At 51.3% G+C, this 23,883-nt stretch overlaps 1 protein-coding gene across 2 annotated transcripts in view; it reads left to right on the forward strand.

Annotated features, from left to right (window-relative positions):
- The window catches only part of FLT4 (fms related receptor tyrosine kinase 4), a 58,263-nt gene that overhangs the window by 26,994 nt on the left and 7,386 nt on the right, over positions 1 to 23,883 (forward strand). For both annotated transcript variants that reach the window (XM_071570242.1, XM_071570243.1), the window contains exons 3-26: positions 755 to 1,026; positions 4,739 to 4,851; positions 5,711 to 5,873; positions 6,117 to 6,256; positions 6,946 to 7,114; positions 7,696 to 7,813; positions 8,389 to 8,540; positions 9,262 to 9,424; positions 11,222 to 11,366; positions 13,939 to 14,047; positions 15,108 to 15,467; positions 15,720 to 15,866; positions 16,528 to 16,659; positions 16,917 to 17,023; positions 17,313 to 17,448; positions 18,261 to 18,365; positions 19,781 to 19,894; positions 20,129 to 20,217; positions 20,452 to 20,599; positions 21,167 to 21,261; positions 21,590 to 21,712; positions 22,094 to 22,205; positions 22,589 to 22,688; positions 23,177 to 23,282. In XM_071570242.1, the coding sequence (XP_071426343.1) occupies positions 755 to 1,026; positions 4,739 to 4,851; positions 5,711 to 5,873; positions 6,117 to 6,256; positions 6,946 to 7,114; positions 7,696 to 7,813; positions 8,389 to 8,540; positions 9,262 to 9,424; positions 11,222 to 11,366; positions 13,939 to 14,047; positions 15,108 to 15,467; positions 15,720 to 15,866; positions 16,528 to 16,659; positions 16,917 to 17,023; positions 17,313 to 17,448; positions 18,261 to 18,365; positions 19,781 to 19,894; positions 20,129 to 20,217; positions 20,452 to 20,599; positions 21,167 to 21,261; positions 21,590 to 21,712; positions 22,094 to 22,205; positions 22,589 to 22,688; positions 23,177 to 23,282 (3,418 nt within the window). The remainder of the gene's footprint in view (positions 1 to 754; positions 1,027 to 4,738; positions 4,852 to 5,710; positions 5,874 to 6,116; positions 6,257 to 6,945; positions 7,115 to 7,695; positions 7,814 to 8,388; positions 8,541 to 9,261; positions 9,425 to 11,221; positions 11,367 to 13,938; positions 14,048 to 15,107; positions 15,468 to 15,719; positions 15,867 to 16,527; positions 16,660 to 16,916; positions 17,024 to 17,312; positions 17,449 to 18,260; positions 18,366 to 19,780; positions 19,895 to 20,128; positions 20,218 to 20,451; positions 20,600 to 21,166; positions 21,262 to 21,589; positions 21,713 to 22,093; positions 22,206 to 22,588; positions 22,689 to 23,176; positions 23,283 to 23,883) is intronic.

Genomic DNA, 23,883 nt, shown 5'->3' on the forward strand with positions numbered 1-23,883 from the left:
CTGAACAGGCTCTGTGGTCGTGCCCTCAAAGAGGTGTCTGCAGCTCAGTGTCTGCAGAGGTGGGAAGGGGTGGCAGCACGAGTCCAGCTGTGGTTTTGAGGGGCTGCAGAGTGCTGTGCAGAGCAGGGGAACCCCTTCCCACAGCAGCAGGGAAGGAAACAGCTGGCAGCTGGCCAGAAGGCAGTCAGCTGAGCCTCCCCTTGTTTTCCCCGTGCTGTCTTTTATCCCTGACTCCCTTCTGCCTTTCTCTTTCTCATTTTCTCCCCAGTCTGCTCTCCTTCCCTCATTCCCCTTCCCACTCCATTCATCACACCACGCGCCCCAGCCAGCAGCTACACTGAGCCAAGGGAAATCATCACATCCATGTGTTTCCCTAATAGCTCTGGACCCTTTTAATAATGAGAGGGAACAGAGAATAAATGGAGCCTTTCCCTTAGGGCCCTGTGTGTTTCCCTGTCCTGGTATTCATACCAGTAGGACAGTGTCATGGGACAGAGGGGCTTACTTGTGAGTGGACTGTTATCTCATAGCATAGCATGGCCAGAGAGCTGGCCTGGGGAAGGGGATAAGCCTCTGCTTGCCCAGTGATTAGGGAAGCTGCTTGCCATTTCCCTGTGCCTGTTTTTTCCCTTGGAGGATGGCTGTTCCTCTGTGCCTCAGCCCAAGAGTGCACAGAGTCACACAGGGCAATGAAATCACCACCACCTTCACCACACTCGGCTCAAAACTAATGCTCCTCTTTGCCCATGTCTAGGGGTCAGCACCCCTTGGAGTGGTCGTGGCCTGGGGGCAAGGTGGACCCTGCTGGGAAGGAGGAGACCGAGTTGGTGACCTCAGCAGCCCCCAACAGTGGCCGGGCCATCCGGGAGGAAGACTGTGAGGGGACCGGCACGAAGCCATACTGCAAAGTCCTGGTGCTGACGGAGACACAGGCGAACGACACGGGCTACTACCGCTGCTACTACAAGTACATTGATGCCAAAATCGAGGGCACCACAGCAGTTGGCACCTACGTGTTTGTGCGAGGTAAGAGCCATCAGCAGTGTGCACCTGCAGGCAGGAGGGTTGGGGGCAGCCAGTGCACCAGCATAATATCCGAAAGATTAAAAATCCCAACGTGCCTCCCAGGGCAGAGTGTGGCTGCTGCAGGCTTGGGGAGGGGGCCAAAGGCTGCTTCCCTGCATTTCCAGGGAACCAATATCTGTCCATGGCAGCAGCGCCTGGGATTCAATTACACCCCATCCTGGGGGCATTGCTCCAGCCAGGCTGGAATGCAGGAATTTAAGGAGTGAGAGCCTGGTCTCATAGAGGCTTCACCACTAAATAAAGAAAAGGAGTTATCTTTTGGGCAGCTGGGGGCTCCCTAAGATGCCAGTGGTTACAGATAATAGTGTTCCATAAAGTTGAGACTGAGAAGGTGAGTGGTACAAACACACCATTCACAGCCTCCTCCTGTCCCTGGGCTTGATGGCCTGAGCCACTCCAAAGTGGCAGATCCACTCCTCTCCACACTGTGCAGGGGATGTCCCTGCAGGAAGGGCTGTGAGATGTATTTTGGAGGAGGAGGGATGTTCACCAGGCTTGGGGCTCGAACCCCAGCTCAGCAAGTGAGTGTGAGGCCAGTGCTCAGCCTCTCTGTGCCCCAGGGGTTCCTCCTCTGCTGTCTTCCCCACTGCTCACAGCAAGATAAACGAGCACTGTCCCCTGGAAACAGTTGGCTGAGCTATTCCTCTTTCCGCCCCCATTTATTAGTTGGTGCAGTTGTCATGAGCCAGGCAGGTCATGACATATAAGATGCATTTTTCAGAAGTCCCAGGGCAATGCCAAATCTGCCTCTGCAACTATGCAGAGAAAAATGCAGGGGCAAATAAGAAAAGCTGGACAGCTGCTGGAAAGGAATTGAGTTCTGTTTGGGCAATTACCTCCTCTCCTCATGGGCTCTGCTGCCACACTAAAACAGGATCCCTCCCTGGATTGCAGACCTCTGTGAGTTGGACAGGAGTGTTCAGACACCCTAGAGCACTGTAACAGGATGGAGGCAGAGAGCTTCTTATACACACTGAACATGAATACAACCTATCAAACGCACATGCTTTTGAGTGCTTTGGCAAGAACCTGGCTTTCATTGTGATCCAGAAAATGCCACTTTACCCCTTGATCCACTTTCTTTCACCTTCAGCCTCTCTGCAGCTCCTGTTTACCAGAGAGCAATAAGTGTGCACATGGTGCAGCTTAGGGGCAATAAATCCCATGCTGTCAGAGCCCGTGGGACTCTCACTGCCTGTGGACAGTGGGTGTGCACCAGACCCTTCCAGCACCTCGCAGCATTGCTGTGCACATGGCTACACAGCACATGTTCATACTCATTCCAATCAGTCTGTCCCCTGTTATGGCTATCAAACATGTAGGAAACCTCAGAATCTGCCTTTCAAGACAGGACAGGTTTTCAGGCAAGAGAAGGGACATGTCAGGAAAATCCAGGCATACGGTAACCACAGCCATTGAAAAACGTCCAGATAAAACCCTGCCTGTTCCTGCTGAACTGGGCTGCAATGTGAAACTGTCCCTGGAGAGCTTGGAAGGGCTGATGTAAGTGTCAGGGATGTTTGGAGACAGCATGATCAGACCACAGCTTTATCCATCAACCTCATTTCTCATGTTATGAACTTGGTGTAATTGCCAGGAGCTAAATATCTGTGCTTGGCTGGAAAAATGGGTTCTTCTGTATTTTACCTGCAGCTCAGTACTTAAATGAACTCTGCACACAAGCCTCTCCTTCCCATGTGTCTGGTTAGGTGCGTATTTTATTACAACTACAGATAGCTCTGTAGACATACAGAATGCCTCATCAGTGTAGGATAGAACAGGATATGTACAGCCCACATTTCATAAAGTTTAGCATATATTAATGAAGAAGATGTTAAATTATTCCCATCTGACCCATTAAGACAGTCTTAAGGAAATTTGTAATGTGGTCAGAGAGGGGAGTTAGTGCATGAATTACAAGGTCATTGGCAGCAGGACCAGCCCAGTAAATCAGTTAGTTCTTGGCTGCTATCTAAGCTTGAAGGGGACTTCATAGTCTTTCACCTCTGGCAGCTGTGCACCTCCTCCCTCTCAGGTGCCCAGGGCTCCGAAGAGGAATGAGGAGCATGTTCACACTGGGAAACAAATCTGTGATTTCAGAAGTCATCAATTCTGTGGTAGCATAAAAACCCAAGAAACACAGATAAGAACTCTCTGGGCAATCTGTGTTTTCGTAAGAGCTGACCAGTACAGTTTTCGGACCATGGTTTCACCTAAGCTGTAGAAACAAGAACTTCACACAGAGTAGGTCTTTGTAGCATGTCTATCACTGAAGCAACAGCTTTATAAAATAAAGCTGTTCCTTTATGCACTTAACAACAGGAGCACTGGGTTGGATTGGGTTGGGCCCAATGTAATTTGAACAACATGATCCTCAAAGGGGGATAATTTCCAAGTTCATCTTTGACTTGTCCTTTTAGAGGGCATCTTTAAGGGTTGAGAAACAGAGGCGAAAAGTCTTGGGTTGGACAAACAGATGTCCTCATGCTACAGTCCTTTGAAATCAATGGTTTAGATGAAAGCCAGGCAAATAAAGACTAAATATAGTCTTTAAATACATAAAGGCCACTGGGATCATTTAGTCTGATTCCAGCATACCAGAAGCCATAAAATCTCCCCTAGATAGTCCCTGGGGCTGCCCCATATTTCCCAGATGGAGGGCCACTACCTTCTTATAGAGCCCGCTTCACCCAGAGGACAATTTCTATGAATAAAGCCAATAATGACATTGTGCTGGGTGAATATTTGCAGAGACATGACTCTTACAGAGGAGAGATGCTGGCAACAGCAGGTCTTGGAGACACTAGGGACCAGCCTCTATTCAGAACATCCCACAAGGTGTAAGTCCCTGTGGAAAAGGGCAAACAGGGGCTCATACTACATCATCTGTCACGGAGGCTCTGCTGGAGTACACCAAGCAGCCTCACAATTCCTTGTCTCTTCCAATTTTGTCCTCATCCCATTTAGTCAGCCTGGGTCACTGGTGATTCTATGCTAGTTCCGCACGGAATTCAGTGTAACATCCCTGGCCTTGCTAAGTCATTTCAGTGATTATTTTTGGGTGGTTTTGCTCTTCCTGTCAATATTTGTGCCTGCAGCAGTTGGGCGGCAGTGGGGTGGCAGCCCTGGAAAGCTCAGCCCATCTGTTTATCTGCCGGCCGGGGTGGCTGCAGGATGACATCTGCATACCATTCCGCTGGGGATCACTTCCTCAGCCTGGAAGGTCGCGCTGCACCAGGGCGGCACAGCCCCACACTGTCCCTGCTGTGCAGCCACACTCACCAGCTGGGCAGGCACTGAGCCCAGGACACGAGGCACTCATTTCATAAAGGGTCAGACCCAGGCAGAGACCTTGAGGGGACCAGGATAGGGGAGGCCATTTCCAGCACTGCCCACACGTCACATAAATGCCACTGCACCGGTGCCGTGTCTGATGTGGAGGAACTGCCAGGCTCCCTCTGCATTCCCAAGCTCCAGGTGTCTCCTCTGAATGTCACATGTGGCAGATGGGGCCATCCAGCTCCACATCACTCCCTCTGCAAGCTCATGCTGTGTTAAAGAAAGTCAGAAAGCCTCCTTTTCCACTGGTTGATCTCTTTTCCCAGTTTTTTCTTGCCTCTGTTTAGTTGTTCTCCTTGAATCTCTCTTTCAGATTTTGAACAGCCATTTATCAACAAGCCAGAGACCCTCCTCATCAGCAAGAAGGAGAACACTTGGGTACCATGCCTTGTGTCCATCCCAGATCTTAACGTCACACTGATCTCGGTGAGAGCTCGGCCAGTGGGAGACTCTGGACAGAGACGTAGTGCATTTGTAGTTGCCTGAGTGGAAGCAGGACAGGCACTGCCAGGAAAGGAAAATGCATGGGATACATTTTCCATGGAAAGTACAAGCCACTGGCTTCCTTGTTTTATTTGCTGGTTGAAGCTGTGATGTCCAGTTCCCTTGGGCAGACCCCACAGGTTTCCTGCCAACCTTGCTGCTCCTCCCTGGAGCTCTGAAACAAAACAAGACTTTGTTTTAAACCCATTTCCCCATAGCATCCCCTGTTTGCCTGGTCTCTGTGATCTACAACCCCTCTAGGTGGTCAGCATCCCCACAAGGGAGGAGGCTGCAGCCCTGGGGCTCGGGACTAAAAACAGCTCTGTTATCAGTTTGCTTTTGCCTTTTTTTCCCTTTTTTTTTTTTTTTTTTACAATGCAAATACATCCTTCCAGGATGAGTGTTACTATTGTACAAAGGCCTCCAGGGACACTCTGGGGGCCAGGGGCCTTTCCCTTGCCCGGGAAGGACACTACCCAAGGTCAGCACTCATCCCAGTGGGGCTCATGTTTGGGGCATCAGCATCAGTTTCCTTAGCTATCTCTAGAAGTTTCCATTCCTGGAAGTCTCTGGCCTGCTCTGCAGATGGAGAGGCTCGTGGCGCAGGATGCGGCTGCTCAGAGTAGAGGGGAGGCAATTCCTAGATGACAAACCCTCAGGGGGAGAGGGCAGGAGGCCAGCACAGATGCTGCATCATTCCTTCCCACAAATGGAATGTGTTAGCCAGTATAAAGCCTGGAAGGAGTGGGGTGGGGATGTTGTTACCCTCTTATTTCAGTTGGCAAAATCTTGATTTTTCCAGCAAAATTTCTATATCCATCCTGACGGGAAAAGCACTTTCTGGGACAACAAGAGAGGAATGCAGGTGCCAACACACATGATCAGGGACTTCTTGTTTGTTCAGTGTGAGACTGTCATCGACAAGAAGGTCTTCAAGTCCAATTTCTTCATCATCCATATAGCAGGTGAATATTTGTGAAGGTGCAGGGGAGCAGTTTGGGTGGCTCTGAAGTCCATCAGTGTAGCACATGGGGTTGTTATGGTCCTCTCTAGCCACACAGACTCTGCATGGTGCTTATATCTGCTCTATTGTGTGTCAGACACATACACCAAACAGCAGGAGGTCATACTCAAACCTCCTGTAACTGCAGTCTGAGTCAAAGAGTTAACAGGTCAGAAATGTCTTTTTGTTGCCTCCTCTGCGTCAGGGAGTGAGCTGTACGACATCCAGCTGTATCCCAAGAAAGCCATGGAGCTGCTAGTGGGAGAGAAGCTGGTCTTGAACTGCACAGTGTGGGCTGAGTTCAACTCTGGCGTCCGCTTCCAGTGGACTTACCCTGGCAAACAGGTACCAGCAAACAGAGCAGCTCCCTGTGCTCTGAACCATTCCCTTCTGAGTCATCCCCTCCTGCCCCTTCATTGTTCTTTGCATCATTCACAGGGCTCTGCTATATGATCCTCCTCATGCTGTGTCCTGGACATCTTGGTCAGAGTGTTTTCCCATTTTTCTCTCCTGCAGCAGAAGGCAGACAGAGGGAAGACCCCTCTTCCTGGCAGAAAGCTCCCTCCTTGCTAAGCTGTTATTGCTCTGGGGCTCTCCTGGGAAAACACTGGCTCCCATTCCACCAGTGCAAATACAGAGCAAACATAATTGGCTTAAGAGGAGCTACTCTAGTCACACAACCCTCATTACCAAAAGCCTGTGAGGTGGTCCCTTCCCCACTGTGTTTTCCCCCTTTTGTAACCTCTGGCTCTTGTGAATGGTGAGACAGGGGAGTCTCCTGATGGCATCACTTTGTTCACATACCTATAGGGCTCCCAGCCTGTTTCCCAGGCTGCAGATAAGAGTAAAACATCTCCTAAGCCCTGACCCTGGCCTCGGGCAGTCAGTACACAGGACATGCTGCTATTCCAAAGCTAAGGATGGCAGTCAGTTGTGGAGAAACCTGTTCAGATAGAGGCAAGCGCTGGGCAGCAAGAATCACAGCCACATCCCACTGAAGTCTTTCATCCCATTCCCTCTGTTGTCTCCCACAGACACAGCGAGCCGTGGTGGAGCCCGAGCGCCGGTCCCTGCAGACACACACGGAGCTCTCCAGCATCCTGACCCTCCACAATGTCAGCCAGCAGGACCTGGGAGAGTACAAATGCACTGCCACCAATGGTGCCCAGATGCTGGAGGAGAGCACTGATGTCATTGTGCATGGTACGGCTCCTTCCTCTGCCTCACAGAGCCACAACCAGGGCCAAGCTGCAGCAAAGCCATCCCCAGACCACCTGGGCAGTGCTTGGCCCAAGGCTCACCTCCATTCACTTTGCTTTAGTAAGACCCAGCCTTCCTCCAGTCCCTCAGCCCTTCTGCCCCCCAGCACCACACTGGGAACCCAGTCACATTCAGCAAGGTGCCAAGACAGAGAGGTGCCAACACCAAATTGACCCAAATGCAGTGGGATGAAGGGCACACAGGTCCTGTGGCCCTGCTGCAGATGCAGGGCCCCTGTGGTGTGTCTGGTCTGAGAGGCACCAGCTGTGAGTGCACAGAGCACCATCACCACTGGATGGTTGTTCCCTGAGAGCAGAAAGTCATGGGGCAGCCCAGTCTCTCTGTGCCCACAGTGCCTTCCAAGAGGGAGGCACAGGCAGCTCTTCATCTGTCAGGACCTCAACTGCCCTGCCACAGCACTCTGCCTTGTCCTTGATCCTTGCTGTTGGGCTGTGTGGAGAGCAGCAGAGCTTGGTGACAGCCTCCCTTTGTGTTTTCCTCCATGCTCACTTTTTTTCTTGCAGAAAAGCCCTTTATCAACGTGGAGTGGAGGAAGGGCCCAGTGATAGAAGCCACTGCAGGAGACGAAGCTGTGAAACTGCCAGTGAAAGTCGTGGCTTACCCCCCACCAGACTTCCAGTGGTAACTCACCTTTCTTAGCCTGAACCACTTTTTCCTCTCCTCCTTTCCTCTGCCAAATGGGAAAGCCTAGCCTGGCCCCCTTACTATGTCCCTCTGTGGTCAAGATTGTCACAAATGTCACTTTTTTCCATCCATGGGAGTAATTTCCCCCAAATGCCCTGGCCCTCAGCTGCACAGCCTGGCTTGGCAGTTCTGCAGTGTCTGGAATAGCCAAATAGAGCACCCACAGGAGGTGTCCCTCTTGTCCCTCTGCTGCCCAGAGGAGCAAGGTAGTGGGATGGACTGTGCACAACATGGTGCTGCACTTCCACCAGAGCTTGCTGGTACTGGGAGCTTTGCACCCACTCACTGCTCAGGGCAGAGCTACAGCATCCCCAATCCCACACACATCCATATGACACAATACACAGACCCATAACTCAGGTCCAGGGAAGGCCCAGGGGCCTCCCCAGAGAGGTCCTCAGTGCTACAAGGGGCGCCTTGACTGTGCTGTCATGGGGACCAGTAAACCCCTGCCCAGCTGCCACAGGGACACTTCCTCCCCATGGCTGCATTTTCTCTCTGCCTCCCCGCAGGTACAAGGATGGAAAGCTAATTCCCAAGCAATCTCAATCTTCAATGCAGATCAAGGATGTGTCGGAGCAGCATGCTGGGACATACACACTGGTTCTGCGGAACAGGCTGGCAGGGCTGGAGAAGCACATCAGCCTCCAGTTAATCGTCAATGGTAAGGGGGGGCCAGGGCTGGGGCTGGGGGGACAGACCTGACCTCACGGCCCCAGCCTTTGGGGTGCTTCAAGACCAGGTCCCTACTTCTGTCCTGAAGCAGTTGGTACCTACACCATCTCTTCCACTCCCATTGCTGAGAGATGCTCTGGTTACAGTGAAGCTGGTTCCTTCTGGCTTGAGTGACACGGCACAGTTTTGTTCCTGGCTCCATCACTTTGGGCAGGGTAGACCTTGCTCAGGGGCCACTTCTAGACTCTACCTGGAGATGTTGCTAAGACTGATCCTGAATGATGTGAACTTGAGGGCAGGGCAGCTGCCACATACATGAAGTCTTGACCTGGTGTAGTTCCTCCGGTGGGAAACTCCTAGGGAATTTTTCCACAGCAGAAACTGGTCCCTGTCATACAGGAACCAGATGCCAGAACAAAAAGTGGTGGAAGGGCACTGCTGCTTGGAGATGTGTCTCCACAGCTCTGTGGCCCTGTGCTGGGAGCTGCCAGACAGTGCTTTGAGCCCTGCAACGTCCACACAGAGGAAGGAGAAATTATATCACTTGAATCTGCCAAAGTATAACCTGCTGTTCCTTGCAGACCTAAGCTGCCTGAGTGCTGGAGAGCTGTATTGCCCAGACTTTCTATTGACAGGCCTAGGGAGGGCTGTGCTGGTGGATGCAATGGCTGAGTCCACAGCCACTCACAATGTCACTCTGATCCTTGCAGTTCCTCCACGCATCCATGAGAAGGAAGCCTCTTCTCCAAGCATCTACTCCAAGAAGAGCCCCCAGGCACTCACCTGCACTGTCTATGGCATCCCAGCGCCAGAGGTGATCCAGTGGCAGTGGAGGCCATGGATGCCCTGTCGGATGTTCTCCCGACGCAGCCTGTAAGTGCCATTTCTTCTGACATCTGTGTCTCACCAGGCCACCAGCTTGGCATTGTGGGCTTCTTGTGACTGTGGCTGTGTTCCAGACCCCATCTCCTTTCTGCTGTCCCAGCCACCACATGGCACGAGAAGGACAGCACTGACTGATTCAGAGCCCTGTATCCCCGCTCACCTCATGGGGAGGCAGAGTGCAGACATCTGTTCTCCGTGTGGGAGTTTTGCCCAGCCTGGGTGGTCCCAAACTCCAACACCACAGTGTCCTCTGCACTCTTAGCCATCTACATCCCTGGATGTCCATAGCCCACCCACACCTCACAGTATCTGCAATGAAACCAGTGATCATTGTGCTAATGGGCAAACTGAGGCAGGCTGCAGGAGAAACTGTCACTTGCCCCTTGGTGAGATCCCAAGGCAATAGCTGGGACTCACCCCATTCCTGCCATGAAGTGCCTGTGGTTTTTCTGTTCTTTGTCTTTTCCTGGGTAATGATGGAAGCAAAAGTGCTCATAGGAAGCTGCTGCTTGTGGGGAAGAATTGCTGAATCCTAGGGAAATGCCAGATCTCTACCTGGGATGCTGGGATGATTTTCCAGGAGGTGTTTGTGCCAGCAGCACCAATAGGTAGGCACAAAGGGTGTGTGCCCACTGCCTGTGCCCTGGAATTCTGGGGCAGCACCAAGCAGGGCTTCAGTGGCATTTTTTAGTGACAGCCTCACAGGAAGAAGGAAAAGGGATGCTGGGGAGTTGTAGCCAGAGCAGTCAGGGTGGAGGACGTCAGGGTGCCTGGAGGAAGCCAAGTCCCACAGCCCTGTGCAGGCTATTGCCAAACTAGGGACACCAGAGAGCTTTCCATTGCATGCAATTACACTGTGGCCCTGTCAGGAAGCAGAAGGGCCCATGAATTATGAGCACTGTCTCCCAAGGCCACCGTATTTCTGTCTAGCATAGCTCCAGAGGATGCAGGAGGCTTCTTTCTAGCTTCCTGTTGTTTACACAGCTCACCGGTGTGTTTGCCCTGCCAAGCTCTGCCCCACACACTCCCTTGCCACTGCTCCTGGGCACCCAGCTCCCCCTTCCTTCCCTGTTACCCTAAGCTCTCCCTCTACACCTTCCACCCTGGATTTTGGGCAGACCCTGGCATCTCCCTCCCTGACCCACGTTCCAGAAGCACCCTGCAGGCTGCAGCACCCTGGGTCACAGAGATATGGGCACTTCTCCCCACTCACCTGTCTCAGCCCAAAGAGATACCACCATCCCCTTGTGAGACACCAGCAGCACCTATACTTGGGATATGTCCCTCCGGATTTTGTTGAATCAGGGGCAGCAGGAGCATCCCTGGGTGCTGCACCCTTGGGCGTCATCTGCTCTCCAGGCCAGACCCAGCCAGTCAGTGACATCCCTGACTCTCAGTCCCAGGAGGGCTTTAAGACCTTGGTGTTGAGCAAAGTGGCATCAAGACCTGCCCTAGGCACACATCAACTGATTTCATCTCTGCCTTTCTTCACCATTAGCAAGGAAAGATGAAGCCCCTTGCCCAGGGGTGAAGACTCTGCCTGGGACACCTGTATCTGTTCCCTGCCTCAATTTTCATGTTTACAGATTTTTGCCTCACTAGTGATTGCAGAGCACCCCATAAAGCACACCAAAACTGTGTAACTGAAAGACCCAGGAAATTATGCAGAGTTATAGGACAGGAGCATCAGTCCTCAGACATAAAGCTACTTTTGCTGCTTGTTTTCCCAGCTGACCTGTCCATCTCTCTCCTCTTTATCCTGCTTCTCCCCGGCTGCTGGTTTAGCAATAGCAGGCACCGGGCAGCAAGGCGCCATCAGCGGGACCGGATGCCCGAGTGCAAGGATTGGAAAGATGTGACCCAGCAGGATGCAGTGAACCCCATCGAGAGCATTGACACCTGGGTGGAGTTCGTGGAGGGACGGAACAAGGTGAGGCTGTATCCCAAACCCATCCTGGGGCAGGGAGGTGGAGACGGGCACAGGGGTCCTTTGAAATCAGCCAGAAAAAGTGAGCTGGAAAGGAGCCTGGCAGAGACAAATTTGGGGAGGCCTTCACCCCTCTGCTTCTACAGTGAACCATCAGCAGCCATTCCCAGCCCTGGGGCTCCCCAGTACAAGGCATCCCCAGGGCAAGGGAGTGCTGTCATCGCTGAGAAAGGACACTGTGGCCAGAGAGGCTCCCACTGGGGCAGGCTGCACAGGAGGGATTACATGGATTGCTGTTGAACACAGGGCATCCAGCTAGCGAGGGCATTGGGGAAGGTGTGCTGTGAGGGCTTCCGTTCTGAGCATAAGCAAGGGCTGTTTTGGCAGACCCAAACCCTACAGAGCAGCACGGCCAGGAGAGCAGGGCTCACAGTCCAGCCAGGAAATCTCTGGCCTTGGGAATGTGCATGTTTTCTGGTGGGGCATTTCATCCAGCCGTCCTCAACTCAGTGGGGTGAGGGTGGTATGGAGATGGTGACTTCCATCCACTGCAGTGAGTGGGAGCACATGTGCCCTACAGAGCCTCCTTCTCCATCGCAGCATTTCCTTTCTGCAAGGAACATCTCTCCCTCGCTGCAGTCTGTAGTGTATGACCTGCTTGCTGCCTGTCTCCTTCTGTGCCTCTGGTAGCTGTGTCAGGTCTGCGCCGTGACGGGGTTCCTGTTCCCACTGGTGTCGGGCACCAGCCGCTCACAGGGGGATGCAGAACAAACAAATGGGCCCCTGTTTCCGAAAGTCACTTCCTGTTTTCCTACACACCTCTAAAGGCACTTCCCGTCCCCTGGCCTGGACGGAGTTCATCACTCTGCCAAAAGAGTGGCAAGGGCAGATGCTTCTCCCAAGGCAACCGAAGGGAGAGGCAGGGGTTGATGTCCCCCAGGGAGGAAAGCAGAGGTGGTGGAAGGTCCTGGGTGAGAAGCCCTTGTGTAGCTCTCTGGATGTGACACTCATCTTGGTCCTTTTTTAATTTTTCCCTGTTTTCCTCATCGTCTTCCTCCTATTCCTCAACTGTGTCCTTCTCATTCCATCTGTTTGGTTGCAAAGCTTCAAATTAGGATGTGTGTCGCAGGGATGTGCAGAAGCTCTAAGAGAAAAGAGCTCTTGCACTTGCAGTGGGATGGTACATTCTCAAATCTTTCACTCAGTCTGCTCCTTTCTGTCTGTCTTCTCTTACCATCCTTCTTATTTTTATTGTATCTGGTAAGGCCGGAATGACCTACAGGGTGTGCAGTGCACAGCCATGCACTACAGGCAACAGGATGATGTCAGATCCAGAAGCCCCAACTCAAACGTAACACTGCAGATTAGAAGGAAAATCCCCAAGAAACAGGAAAGGCAGCACACAAAAGTGCCAGCAATAGCTGTGCTTCAGCTGTTCTGAATAACCCCAAGAAACGGAAAAGGCAATGCACAAAAGTCCCAGTAATAAAGTCACTTCAGCTGCATTGAGTATGCACTGAATGAACGACTGTTCCTTCTGGTTAATACCGCTAATGCATTGCCACTTACAACGGAAATACTTTCCAAAGTCTATGGGATGAACAGTAGAGTCAAAGCAGTTTCCCTGCAGGAACACGTTTTTTTATGCATTTGAAACATTGTCTCATTAGAGGGATTTCTGCACGTGATTGTCATTTAAACTGGAGTTTCAAACTGCAGGTCTCCTCTAAGGGGAGTGCTTGTAACATATTCAGCAGCTCACACATGTGCAGTGTGAGTCAGGAGGAGGAGGAGAGCAGCCTTATTCCCCAGCTGCTTTTCTTGGCTTAGTTGGGAGCAGCATCTCTTGAGTCCATGCTCCCAGGATGGCAGCCTGGCTGTTTGCCCAATCTTAGTCATGTCCTGCTGGAAGGATGGTGAAGGAAGATTTTAGGACCATGTCTATGTACACTTGGAATTTAAAACAAGAAGATTACAGCTCTTCCTGAATTGGTGAAAGCTGGGATGCTTTCACAGGTTTGATTTCTCTTTGTGGATAAAAGGAGTGCTGGCACGTCTATAAGTACCCGTAAATTCCACTGAACATGCGGGACACTAAGTAGTCACTTAACTGCAGAGGGCTTGAGGAATCAAAGCCCTTATGTCCTTTCCCTTTCTCCCCACTGTTATAAATAAAGCTTGGCAGGAACTTAGCCATCCCTTCAGACCTGCATCATGTTACTGTCCCCCTTGCTGAGCACAGCAAGGGGGACAGTAACTGTCCCCATGGTGACCTGAGGGGTTTAACAAGAACTTTCCTCCTGTGAAAAGGCATCTATGCTGACTGGTCTCCATAAAAAGGAGACAATATTGGGAATAACGTCTTGTTGTTGTTCCTAGAGCCAACAGTAAGGCTTGAAATGCACAAAGGGCTATTGAATAAGGGGCTATTTTTGCACAACTCTTTCCCAGGTACAGCTGGTGCCTGGGGCCAGACTTGCTGTGGGTTTCACTGTCTACCAGAGAGCAGCAGTGATCCTACTTCTCTTCCCTCTTTCTCCTCCTAACTCTTCCTTATGATCTCTTCCCCCATCAGACAGTCAGCAAACTGGCCATCCAGGAGGCCAATGTCTCAGCCATGTACAAGTGTATTGCCTCTAATAAAGTGGGTCGAGATGAGCGGCTGATCTACTTCTACGTGACCAGTGAGTACTTGCAAACCTCCCCTCCACCTGCACCAGCCGAGCTCTCTGCTTGAAAGAGGCAGGTCCCCAGAGCTGCTGGGTCCTGCCATTCACAGTTAGGACCTTCAATAGTGACTGGGAAGCCAGAGAGAAAGCAGTGCTACCCCAGAGTTCTGCTGGGTGGTAAAAGCCTGAAGCCCTGGCAGCGACTAGCACAGGCTGAGTTTGGTAGGCAGAGTGGGGAGTGAGCTGGGGCTGCCTGTGCCGAGGTCCTGGAGCAGCCTGAGCAGGTCCTGGGCTGGGGACATCCTGCTGGCTCAGGCCCAGGCAGCTCCCTGGGCTGGGGATGTGCCTGGTCCAAGAGCATCCTCTAGTGGCACCACCCGACCCGCTCCCAGGCTGGGTCCCGCTGGCCTGAATCCCCACCGGTCCCCATGAGATTTTGGTAGTGGGAGAGATATGAGTCTGTAGAAGCCAGAGCCAGTGGTGTGACTGGAGTCGTGGCCCATATGGAGCTGCATAAGCCTCCTGTCAGCAGTACCCTATGCTGGCAGGAGTCTGTCCCTGTCCACTTGGCAGAACACAGCAGGGGTTTACCTTCTGGACAGACTCCAGAAGGCTGGGCTCATGACCCTCGTGGTGGTACCTGTGCTGTCAGATCCACCAGCTGTTGTGGACCCAGATGAACATCTTCAGTTGCTGCTCCAGGAATGCTCTGTGTGTGCAGTTGTCGAGGCTGCTGCTGTGTCACTGCCTGCACAGGTAAAAGCAGGCATGTGTGCAAACCAGAACACTGCAGCTGAGCTGAGAGCAGTAACAGCCCAAATCAGACCTCCCTAGCTTGCTCACTTGTGAACACATCTTAATTTGACCCTGGGACTTTAGCATATCCCTTGACACTCCCTTGTCCTTAGCTGTGCTTGCCAGAACTTTGCATGTCACAGGTCTGCCCTTCAGTGTTTTTTTTTACCTTGGCTAAGGACAGACAGATCTCAGAGAACTGAGTCCAAGGAGTCAATTTCATTGTGCCTGGCAGCTCAGCCATGAAAACTCATTCACATATTCATTTCCTTCCTGAAAGCCATTCCAGATGGGTTTGAGATTGAGTCTCAGCCCTCGGAAGAGCCCATAGAGGGGCAGGACCTACAGTTGAGCTGCAACGCAGACAACTACACCTATGAGAACCTGCAGTGGTATCGGCTGAACCTCTCCAAGCTCCACGATGAAGAGGGCAATCCCCTTGTGCTGGACTGTAAGAACGTCCACCACTATGCCACCAAGATGCAGGGGGAGCTGCGCTTCCAGCCCGACTCCAATGATGCGACCTTGCTGCTCACCATCCCCAACATCTCCCTGAACGAGGAGGGAGACTACGTGTGTGAGGTGCAGAACAGGAAGACCCGGGAGAAACACTGCCACAAGAAATACATCTCTGTGCAGGGTGAGGGTCCACAGGGCTGGCGGGAGTGACAGAGGAGAGCTCGTGCTCTTGCTGCCATCAGTTTCCCAGTCCACCCCCAGGGGAAGCCACGCAAGGAAGTTAAACTCAAGGTGGCAAAGGCAGGGCACCTGGGTTCTCAAGACACCCTTCAGCAGGAGTCTGAGACCCAAAGCCCACCAGGAAAAACACAGATATTCTTTTGATCAATCAGTTTCCCGTTTTCCCCTCCTCCTCTTTATGCTGCTCCTCCAGCCTTGGAGATCCCTCGCCTCAAGCAGAACCTGACAGACATTTGGGTGAACGTCAGCGACTCCATAGAGATGCGCTGTAAGGTGGACGGCAACCATGTTCCTGAAATCAGCTGGTACAAAGATGAGAAACTGGTGGAAGAAGTGTCAGGTACAGTGGACTGGGGGGTGAATCAAAGACAGGGCATCATGTACAGCCATTGGAGAGCTGAACGCTGCTGAGTTCTGGGAGTTGCTGTACCCAGACAAAAGCACTCGTTCTCTAAATTGGGCAAATTCTTGTTTTAATCACACTCTGTCCCAGTTTGATGCAGTCTCACTGGCCAAGTCTATGCCCTAGGGCTTGGCTCAGCACTGTCTGTTCATGTGCACATTCAGCTAGAGAGCAGAGATAGATAAATCATTCATATTCTTACTCTCAGCCCAGTGCCTGGCATCTCTGCTTAAGCAGGGACCAAGCAAGATTTCATGGAAGGAACATGGAAAAGGTCCAGGAGTGTTGCAGAGGGAAAGGAACCGGTCCTGAAGCTGAAGCAGAACTTGACACACCAGCTGGACTGCCTGAGCACTGCTCCTATCCAGCATGCTTGGTGGGAGATTTGTCCCCTCCATACATTGCCTGGGGAAGGCCCCTCTGGAGTATTTCTGAGGCCATCAGGCCATAAAAGAGCCTCTACCAGCTGCTGCAATTTCATTCTGACATCTCAAATGAATCAGCCAAAAAATAGGAGTCTTATTTTGAGCCTGAGTGAGTCCAGTGCACTAGTCTTCCCTCCCTGTGAGTGACCACCACAACCCTCCTTGCCTTACAGGGATTGACCTGGCGGACTTCAACCAGAGGCTGAGCATTCAGAGGGTGAGGGAGGAGGATGCTGGGCTCTACCTGTGCAGCGTCTGCAATGCTAAGGGCTGTGTGAACTCCTCGGCCAGTGTCTCGGTGGAAGGTACCACAGACAAAGCACACCTGGGAGTGATGGGATGGAGTAGGAGTTGTGGGCAAGATCCTGCACCTCTTCCCTGTGACAGTGGGAGGCCATGAAAACCCCTTGGCCTTGATGGTAGCGTGGTGCTCCCACACGAGGATCTGTAGTCCAGAGCATGTTTAGCTCAGGCAAACAGGTCCTCAGTCACCACAAGGGGTGGCTGAGCTGGGGCACAGAATGGGAATCTCTGAGGCTACAATTTCACTCCCATCCCACAGGCTCTGATGACAGGACCAATGTGGAGATTGTCATCCTGATTGGGACTGGGGTTATTGCTGTTTTCTTCTGGATCCTCCTTATTCTCATTTTCTGCAACATCAAAAGGGTACGTGACTGTCCCAGGCAGGGGAGGTGGCGTAGCAGGGCTTGGGGCAACGTGGTTGCTGTGATGTGAAGCTGTAAGACATCACCCACTAAAAAGAAGAGGTCATTGAGTGATGCTTCAAGTGTTCTCACTACCAAGGGCAGTGTGCATAAGGGCGGTGGTAAAGGTGACAGGCCTTTGCTAGGGGGAAGCAGGTCAAGGCAGGCAAAGAATCCAAACATACTCTGGGATTCAGAACCCAGGGCAGGGAGGGCACCTCCTCACCCTTTGTGTTGGCCAATTCCTGCAGCCTGCCCATGCAGACATCAAGACAGGCTACCTCTCCATCATCATGGACCCCGGTGAGGTGCCCTTGGAGGAGCAGTGCGAGTACCTGCCCTATGATTCCAGCAAGTGGGAGTTCCCACGAGACCGCCTGCGCCTAGGTGAGCCAGACCCCCTTCCTGCCACTGCATGTTGTGCTCAGGACTTCCCATGAGCCCTTCAAACTCACCCTCCAGGTTTCTTACACACCTCTGTGTATTTAATGCTTTCTCTCTGCCTCAGGCTTACCATCTTCCCCAATTTCCCTAAAGCCCAGCTATGCCTGGGAAATCCCTTTGGGTCTGACTGTGGGCAGGTCTGAGCCAACTGCAAGCTCAGACTCTCTCAGTGTACCCACACAGGCATCACTGAGGCCAGGAGACCCCTGGGCATGCTTTAAAACACATCCCCAGATTCTCCAAATGGCAGTCTGGACAGAGCAGTCTAGTTCACAGCAGGTACCCCGAGTTCAGGACCAGGGCTGCATGCATTATCATCCTCATGCTTCAACACCCACATGCAGCCTCTTCCCTCTGTCTGGCAGAGTTTAAAGGGCAGCAGACTACCTCTGAGGCACAGAGCAGTGACATTAGTCCTGGCTGCTCTACTGCAAAGGGTCATGTTTACCTTTCCCACACACAACAACCTGTTGCTGAAGGGCAACAAACAGCCCCTTACTTCTGCAGGGCCATTTCCTTCCTTTGCTTTGTCTATGCCAACTCTGTCTCGGTTCCTCCCATCATCCTTTCTCTTATTCTCACCAACACAGCAAGCAGCCACCTGAAAGGGCACCTGTTCTGCTCCTTCCTTTTCCTTTATGATATTTTTTCTTTCTTCTTTCCAGAGTTTCCTGTTGGGATTTTTGTTTTCTTTCATTCTATTCTGCCTGTTCCGCACCTGCCTTTCTTCACACTGCCTCTTTCCTTGTCCATAGGTAAAGTCCTGGGTCACGGTGCCTTTGGGAAGGTGGTGGAAGCATCAGCATTTGGGATCAATAAAAGTAACAGCTGTGAGACTGTAGCAGTCAAAATGCTGAAAGGTACGTGGACAGTAAAGCAAAACATGCAACATGTGTAGACAGCAACAAATGAAACACTTGCCAGGAAATGTCCATCCTGTAGATGCCTGTCGTTTAATTAATAGCTTCTTGTTCTCAACACAGTTGATCCTCTTGTCTTCCCCTCATGGATGCTCTGGCTCCATTCAGCTGCACTGGGAAGCAAGTGGCAAAACAGACAGCAGGGACTTGGGGAACTCAGCTTTCAAAGAAATTTATCTGTCTGCAAAGGCAAAGAATGAAATTTGTCTGGAAGAACAAACAAAAATCTAGAGCCTCTCTTTGGCAGGTCACTAAAGAAAGTGTTGCTCCCAGTTGCCTTCTTCCAAATGTGCCTGTATTTTGTGTTTATGGGTCAGATTCAGAGCTGGATATAGAAGCAGACTGCAGCTCTTACCCGGCTCTGAGGATTAAATTGTCTTTGCACCCAAAACATGGTCACTCCAAAGTGAGATTTTAAGATTTTATAGCCATTCTTTCAATCAGGCATCCAAAACATTATACCGTAATTTGGCACCAAACAAAACTCTGAGGCAGTCTCTGGTCAGAAGCAGCCTGTATATGGACACTGAGTCACAGCTCATCTGAGCAGTATTTACCACTGCAAGTGTACAGATGATCTGCACAGCCATGCAGAGGGAAGCCTGGCATGCAAAATTGCCTTACAGTCCTTTGAGGCATGACTGTCATCTGGCCCATCAGCTGCAGCTCAAAAGGATGCTTCTGTCTCTCAAGCTAAATTTACAAACTCTCAAGTCAGACAAAATGCATACAGGGAAGTTGAGAAGTATGGAAGGGCACACAAAACCAGAGAACACACCCTGAGGGTAAAACAGAGGGTCAAGAATTGATGCGAATTGGGCACTTGAGAGAAGATGCAGTACAGAGAGATGGCAGGGGCATGACACTGTTTTTGCTGTTGGAATCATAAAAAGATACCTGGGTTTGAGTTAAGACAGCTCCTATCTTCAATTGTGATAAAAAGAATCAGATGTCTTTTGTTCCTAATTTTCTTTCAAATTGTTTTATGGCTCATTATTTCTGTTTGGAGGCTGAAAGGGCAGGAATTCTAACAAGTGCATCTGTCTGTAAGCCTCAAGTGATCTTTTTCACTGCACAATGATCACAAGGAAAAGTCTGTTGGGCACAGATTGTGTTGTGCTTTGTTCTGGGTCCCTGCACCTGCAGAGAGCACCCTGCGTGTTGGAGCAGGGATCCTGGGATCTCCAGGCAAGGCTCGACATTTCATGTGGGAACATGCAATAACAAAATGTGCCAAGGCTTTGAGGTCACAGCCTCCTCAGTAAGACTCATATGAACATGCTGCTAAGAGGAGGGTGGTGAGGGGGAGTGAAAAGCTGTGAGGAGGTGTCATGACATGGTCTGTGTGTTTCCAGAGGGAGCTACCGCGAGCGAGCACAAGGCGCTGATGTCAGAGCTGAAGATCCTCATTCACATTGGGAATCACCTCAACGTTGTGAATTTGCTGGGTGCCTGTACCAAACCCAATGGTAAATATCCCAGGGCAACAGGCTGTGCCTGCTCACAGGGATCAGTGCTTGTCCCGTGTCCTTTTTGCTGGCCACATGTGTGATCACAGGGACATGTGGGGAGGTTATCAGTGTTTGTGTGCACTTGCGACAGGGGTCACAGCTCAGTGGAGCTGCACATGAGGTGTGTTGGGGTCAATTCTAACCAGCTTGAGCCCTTACCTTTTGCCCCGACCTTTTGTGTCTGCTCATCAGGTCCACTCATGGTTATTGTGGAGTTCTGCAAGTATGGAAACCTCTCCAACTACCTGCGGACCAAGCGGGAAGGATTCAGTCCTTACAGGGTAAGGAGCTTCCTTTGCCCCTGGGGACCTGTCCCATGTCTAGGGAAGGAAGATGTGCAGCCTGACACATGATCTGACAGTGTGACAAAGACACCCTCTGTCCTCCTTTCTGCAATGGAAGAGAGGTTCTTCCAGGCCAGAATTGCAGTTTAAAACAGGAAAAGACTGCAGCACGTGGGTGTGGGTGTTACATGTGTTGCCTGCTGAGGGTTGTGATTTGGTCCCCTTTGCCAGGAGAAGTCTCCCAGGCTACGTATTCAGGTGCAGTCCATCGTGGAGGCAGTGAGAGCAGACAGGAGGAGCCGTTCTGGGACCAGCGACAGCGCCATCTTCCACCGGTTCCTGATGCACAAGAGCCAGACAGCACAGCCAATCCAGGAAGGTAATACTCCAGCCTTGGTAGCAGCTCCTCATCTGAACCACCAAGAAAATGCCAGACTTGGCTAGCTTGGGGAATGGGTAGGGAATGTCAGAGGGCAGCTGGGACCCAGCCTCGAAGGTGACCACTATTGCATAGCAATTCCCTGAACAAGGCTGTTACATCATCTCTTGTCTCTTGTAACAGACTCTAGAAACCCAGAAGGGAGGATTAAATCCCTTTGGGATTTTCAGCCTAAAGAAAGGAGAATAGAGGGGGATTTCAGTGGGTCATCTCTAGGATGGGAATGATAAGCTGATGCTTAAAGCCCCTTCCAGTCCTATTTCCCACAATTCTCTCTGACTGACACGTGCTGGAGACTGGACTCATTCTCCTCACACCTGAGCAGGCTCCTGCCATTTGCCTTCTGCCACCTAAGCAGAAAATCTTAGAAGGGAGCTGATCACTCCAGTTAGCACTGAGGACTAGCTCTATCTAACTAAGAGACTAGCTTTACCCCACAGTCCTGGAGAGAGGCAAGCAGGACAACAGATCATTCACTGTCTATCATTTTCTTGTACTCCTGAACAGTGGATGACTTGTGGCAAAGTCCCTTGACAATGGAAGACCTGATCTGCTACAGCTTCCAGGTAGCACGTGGCATGGAGTTCCTGGCATCCCGGAAGGTGAGTTCAGCCTTTCCTTTGCTCACCTGATCTGCTTTGTGTGCCTGATGAGAGAACACCTGGCTACAGCCACTTTACAGGTGACATACTGAGAGAGATTCCATGTTCTACCTCACACTTCTCAGGAAATCTGAGTGTACACAAAGATGGGAAATTAGTCCTCTTGTATTTCAACCTCTCCTTAACCCCTTTTGAAATATTTATCTTCAGCTCCTTCCCACTTCCACCGTTTTCCCAGGTCAGGCTCATGGGGAGAGGGGTGCTCTGCATTTTCTAGTGGTCATTCCTGTCCCTCTGATTTTGCCCCTTCCTCTTCGTGTGCCCTCAGTGCATCCACAGAGACCTGGCAGCTCGCAATATCCTGCTGTCGGAGAACAACGTGGTGAAGATCTGTGACTTCGGCCTGGCCAGGGACATCTACAAGGACCCTGACTATGTCAGGAAAGGCAGTGTGAGTGCCATCTTCTCAAGCCCTTGACAGATTAGGCCCCCATGACAAAAAGATGAAAAATGAGGAGTGGACTTGCATGGCTGGGACCAGAAGCCGTTGGCCTGATGACGCATGTCCTGTTCTCCTCCACCAGCAGACCTCTGTCTCCTTCCCTCTGCCCCCTCAGCCTGTCGTTAACTTACTCTTCTTTATACTCTTTCATTGCCCTTTCAGTGTCTCCATCCCTCTCTGACCTAACCAAGCCTCCATTCCTCCATGGAGAGAGGAGCAGGGCTATCAGCTCTGATTTCCTTTCATCCCTTTCATCCCACTGCAACAAGAAGGGCTGTTCAGGGTCATATCCCTGACCAAATATATGTGCCTTGCCGCTCCCTCCTGCAGGCCCGTCTCCCACTGAAGTGGATGGCTCCAGAAAGCATCTTTGACAAGGTCTACACTACACAGAGTGATGTCTGGTCCTTTGGGGTCCTTCTCTGGGAAATCTTCTCACTAGGTGAGTGCTAATGAGGGACTCATGCTGCTGAGGGGAACATCTCTACCCACGTAGCAGTTTGGTGGGTGAGTCTGTCCCGGAGGCCCTGACATTCTGAAACATGCCTAGAGACTGATGGGAAGTTCCATCAATGTAGGCAAAAAAAAAATATGGAGGCCATATCCACCCATGAACAGTGATGGGGACACAGGCATGCAGGACATGCAGAGAAGTGCCCTCCAGCTCACTGAGGCACAGAATCCTGATTTGGGTAGCACCAAGGATTTGGGCTGTGTATGAGAAATGACCACATCTCCTGGTGTTTTGAGAGGAAGGGCAGTCTCAGAAGGACTCATTTCTGATGGCACATTTCATGTTCCCACTCTTCTCTGAACTTTCTTTAGGGGCATCTCCATATCCTGGAGTCCAGATCAATGAGGAGTTCTGCCAGAGGCTCAAAGACGGTACCAGGATGAGAGCCCCAGAGTATGCCACAGCAGAAATGTGAGTCAGAAACCTCACAGATCCTGGCATTGGTCAGAGCAAAGCCCTCTGTGGGAGGGCAGAAATCTCCCAGATCCCAGCCTAGGGTAGGCCAGGCCCCTCTGTGGGATGCAGACCTTTCCACCAGGGTGGGGAATGAACTAACACATCCCTCCCTCTAGGCAGCTGCCTGGAAAGCGACCCAGATAGGTTCGGGTCAGAGCTCTCTAGTTACCTTTGCATGCCTATGCTGGGATGGGTCTGTAAGTGGGCAATGTGCTTTCCTGCTTTTAAGGGTATCAGAGGGATCTGAATAAGCTCCTTGTGCCCTGCTGCATTCAGTGCATAACAAACCAACACCCTTCCATTAGGTCCACCTGGCTGGGGGTGCCAAGCTTTCCTCCACAGTGTAGGTACTGGCTGTCCCAGTGGGAACCACATGGTTGGGAGCTGTGGAGTTGGGTAGGAGAGGGTTGCTGTGGCATAAAACCAGCATCTCTCCTTGGCAGCTACCGCATAATGCTGAGCTGCTGGCATGGTGATCCCAAGGAGAGACCGACTTTCTCCGACCTTGTGGAGATACTGGGGAACCTTCTTCAGGAAAACGTCCAGCAGGTGAAAACTGCTCTGTTTGCCTGCTCAGTTCCAGACAGCTCTTTCTTCTCCCATCCCTATCTCCCTTGCTTTGCCCTCTGCTGATTCTATGGTCAATGCAGTATCTTTGCATAGGCCAACCAATAACACAGGGATTCCTGGATCAGAGACCTGTTTCCCAGAACTGTTGGAGAACTCGCTTCTGTGACAGCCCTCTAGCTACATCCTCATGTAACTCCACTCCTTGCAGGGCGGATGCCCTCTCCGTCATCTTTCCAGTATTTCCATCCTAATCCCCAGATGATTATTTGAAATTCTTCAGCTGAGTCAAGGGCCTGGTACTTCAGCTTCCCACATGCCTGCATAATGAAAACCAGGACTCAATCAGGGTTTCTGAAACTCTGCCCTCAGATTGAAATGTCAGGGCCATGTGAACAAAAGTTACATTACAGCAGTGAGTTATACAGATTTCTTTGAAACTACTACTAATCACTTCTATGCAGTAACTCATCAGGACATTTAACTATGATGAGCTTGCAGCTCTCTTAACTTTTTCCTGATGTTCCCTTTCAGAAGCTGATAGCTAAATGCTTGAATACCGTCTCCTCCTGACATCCCTGAC

This window comes from Pithys albifrons, chromosome 15, assembly GCF_047495875.1.
Source record: "Pithys albifrons albifrons isolate INPA30051 chromosome 15, PitAlb_v1, whole genome shotgun sequence".
Lineage (NCBI taxonomy): Eukaryota > Metazoa > Chordata > Aves > Passeriformes > Thamnophilidae > Pithys > Pithys albifrons.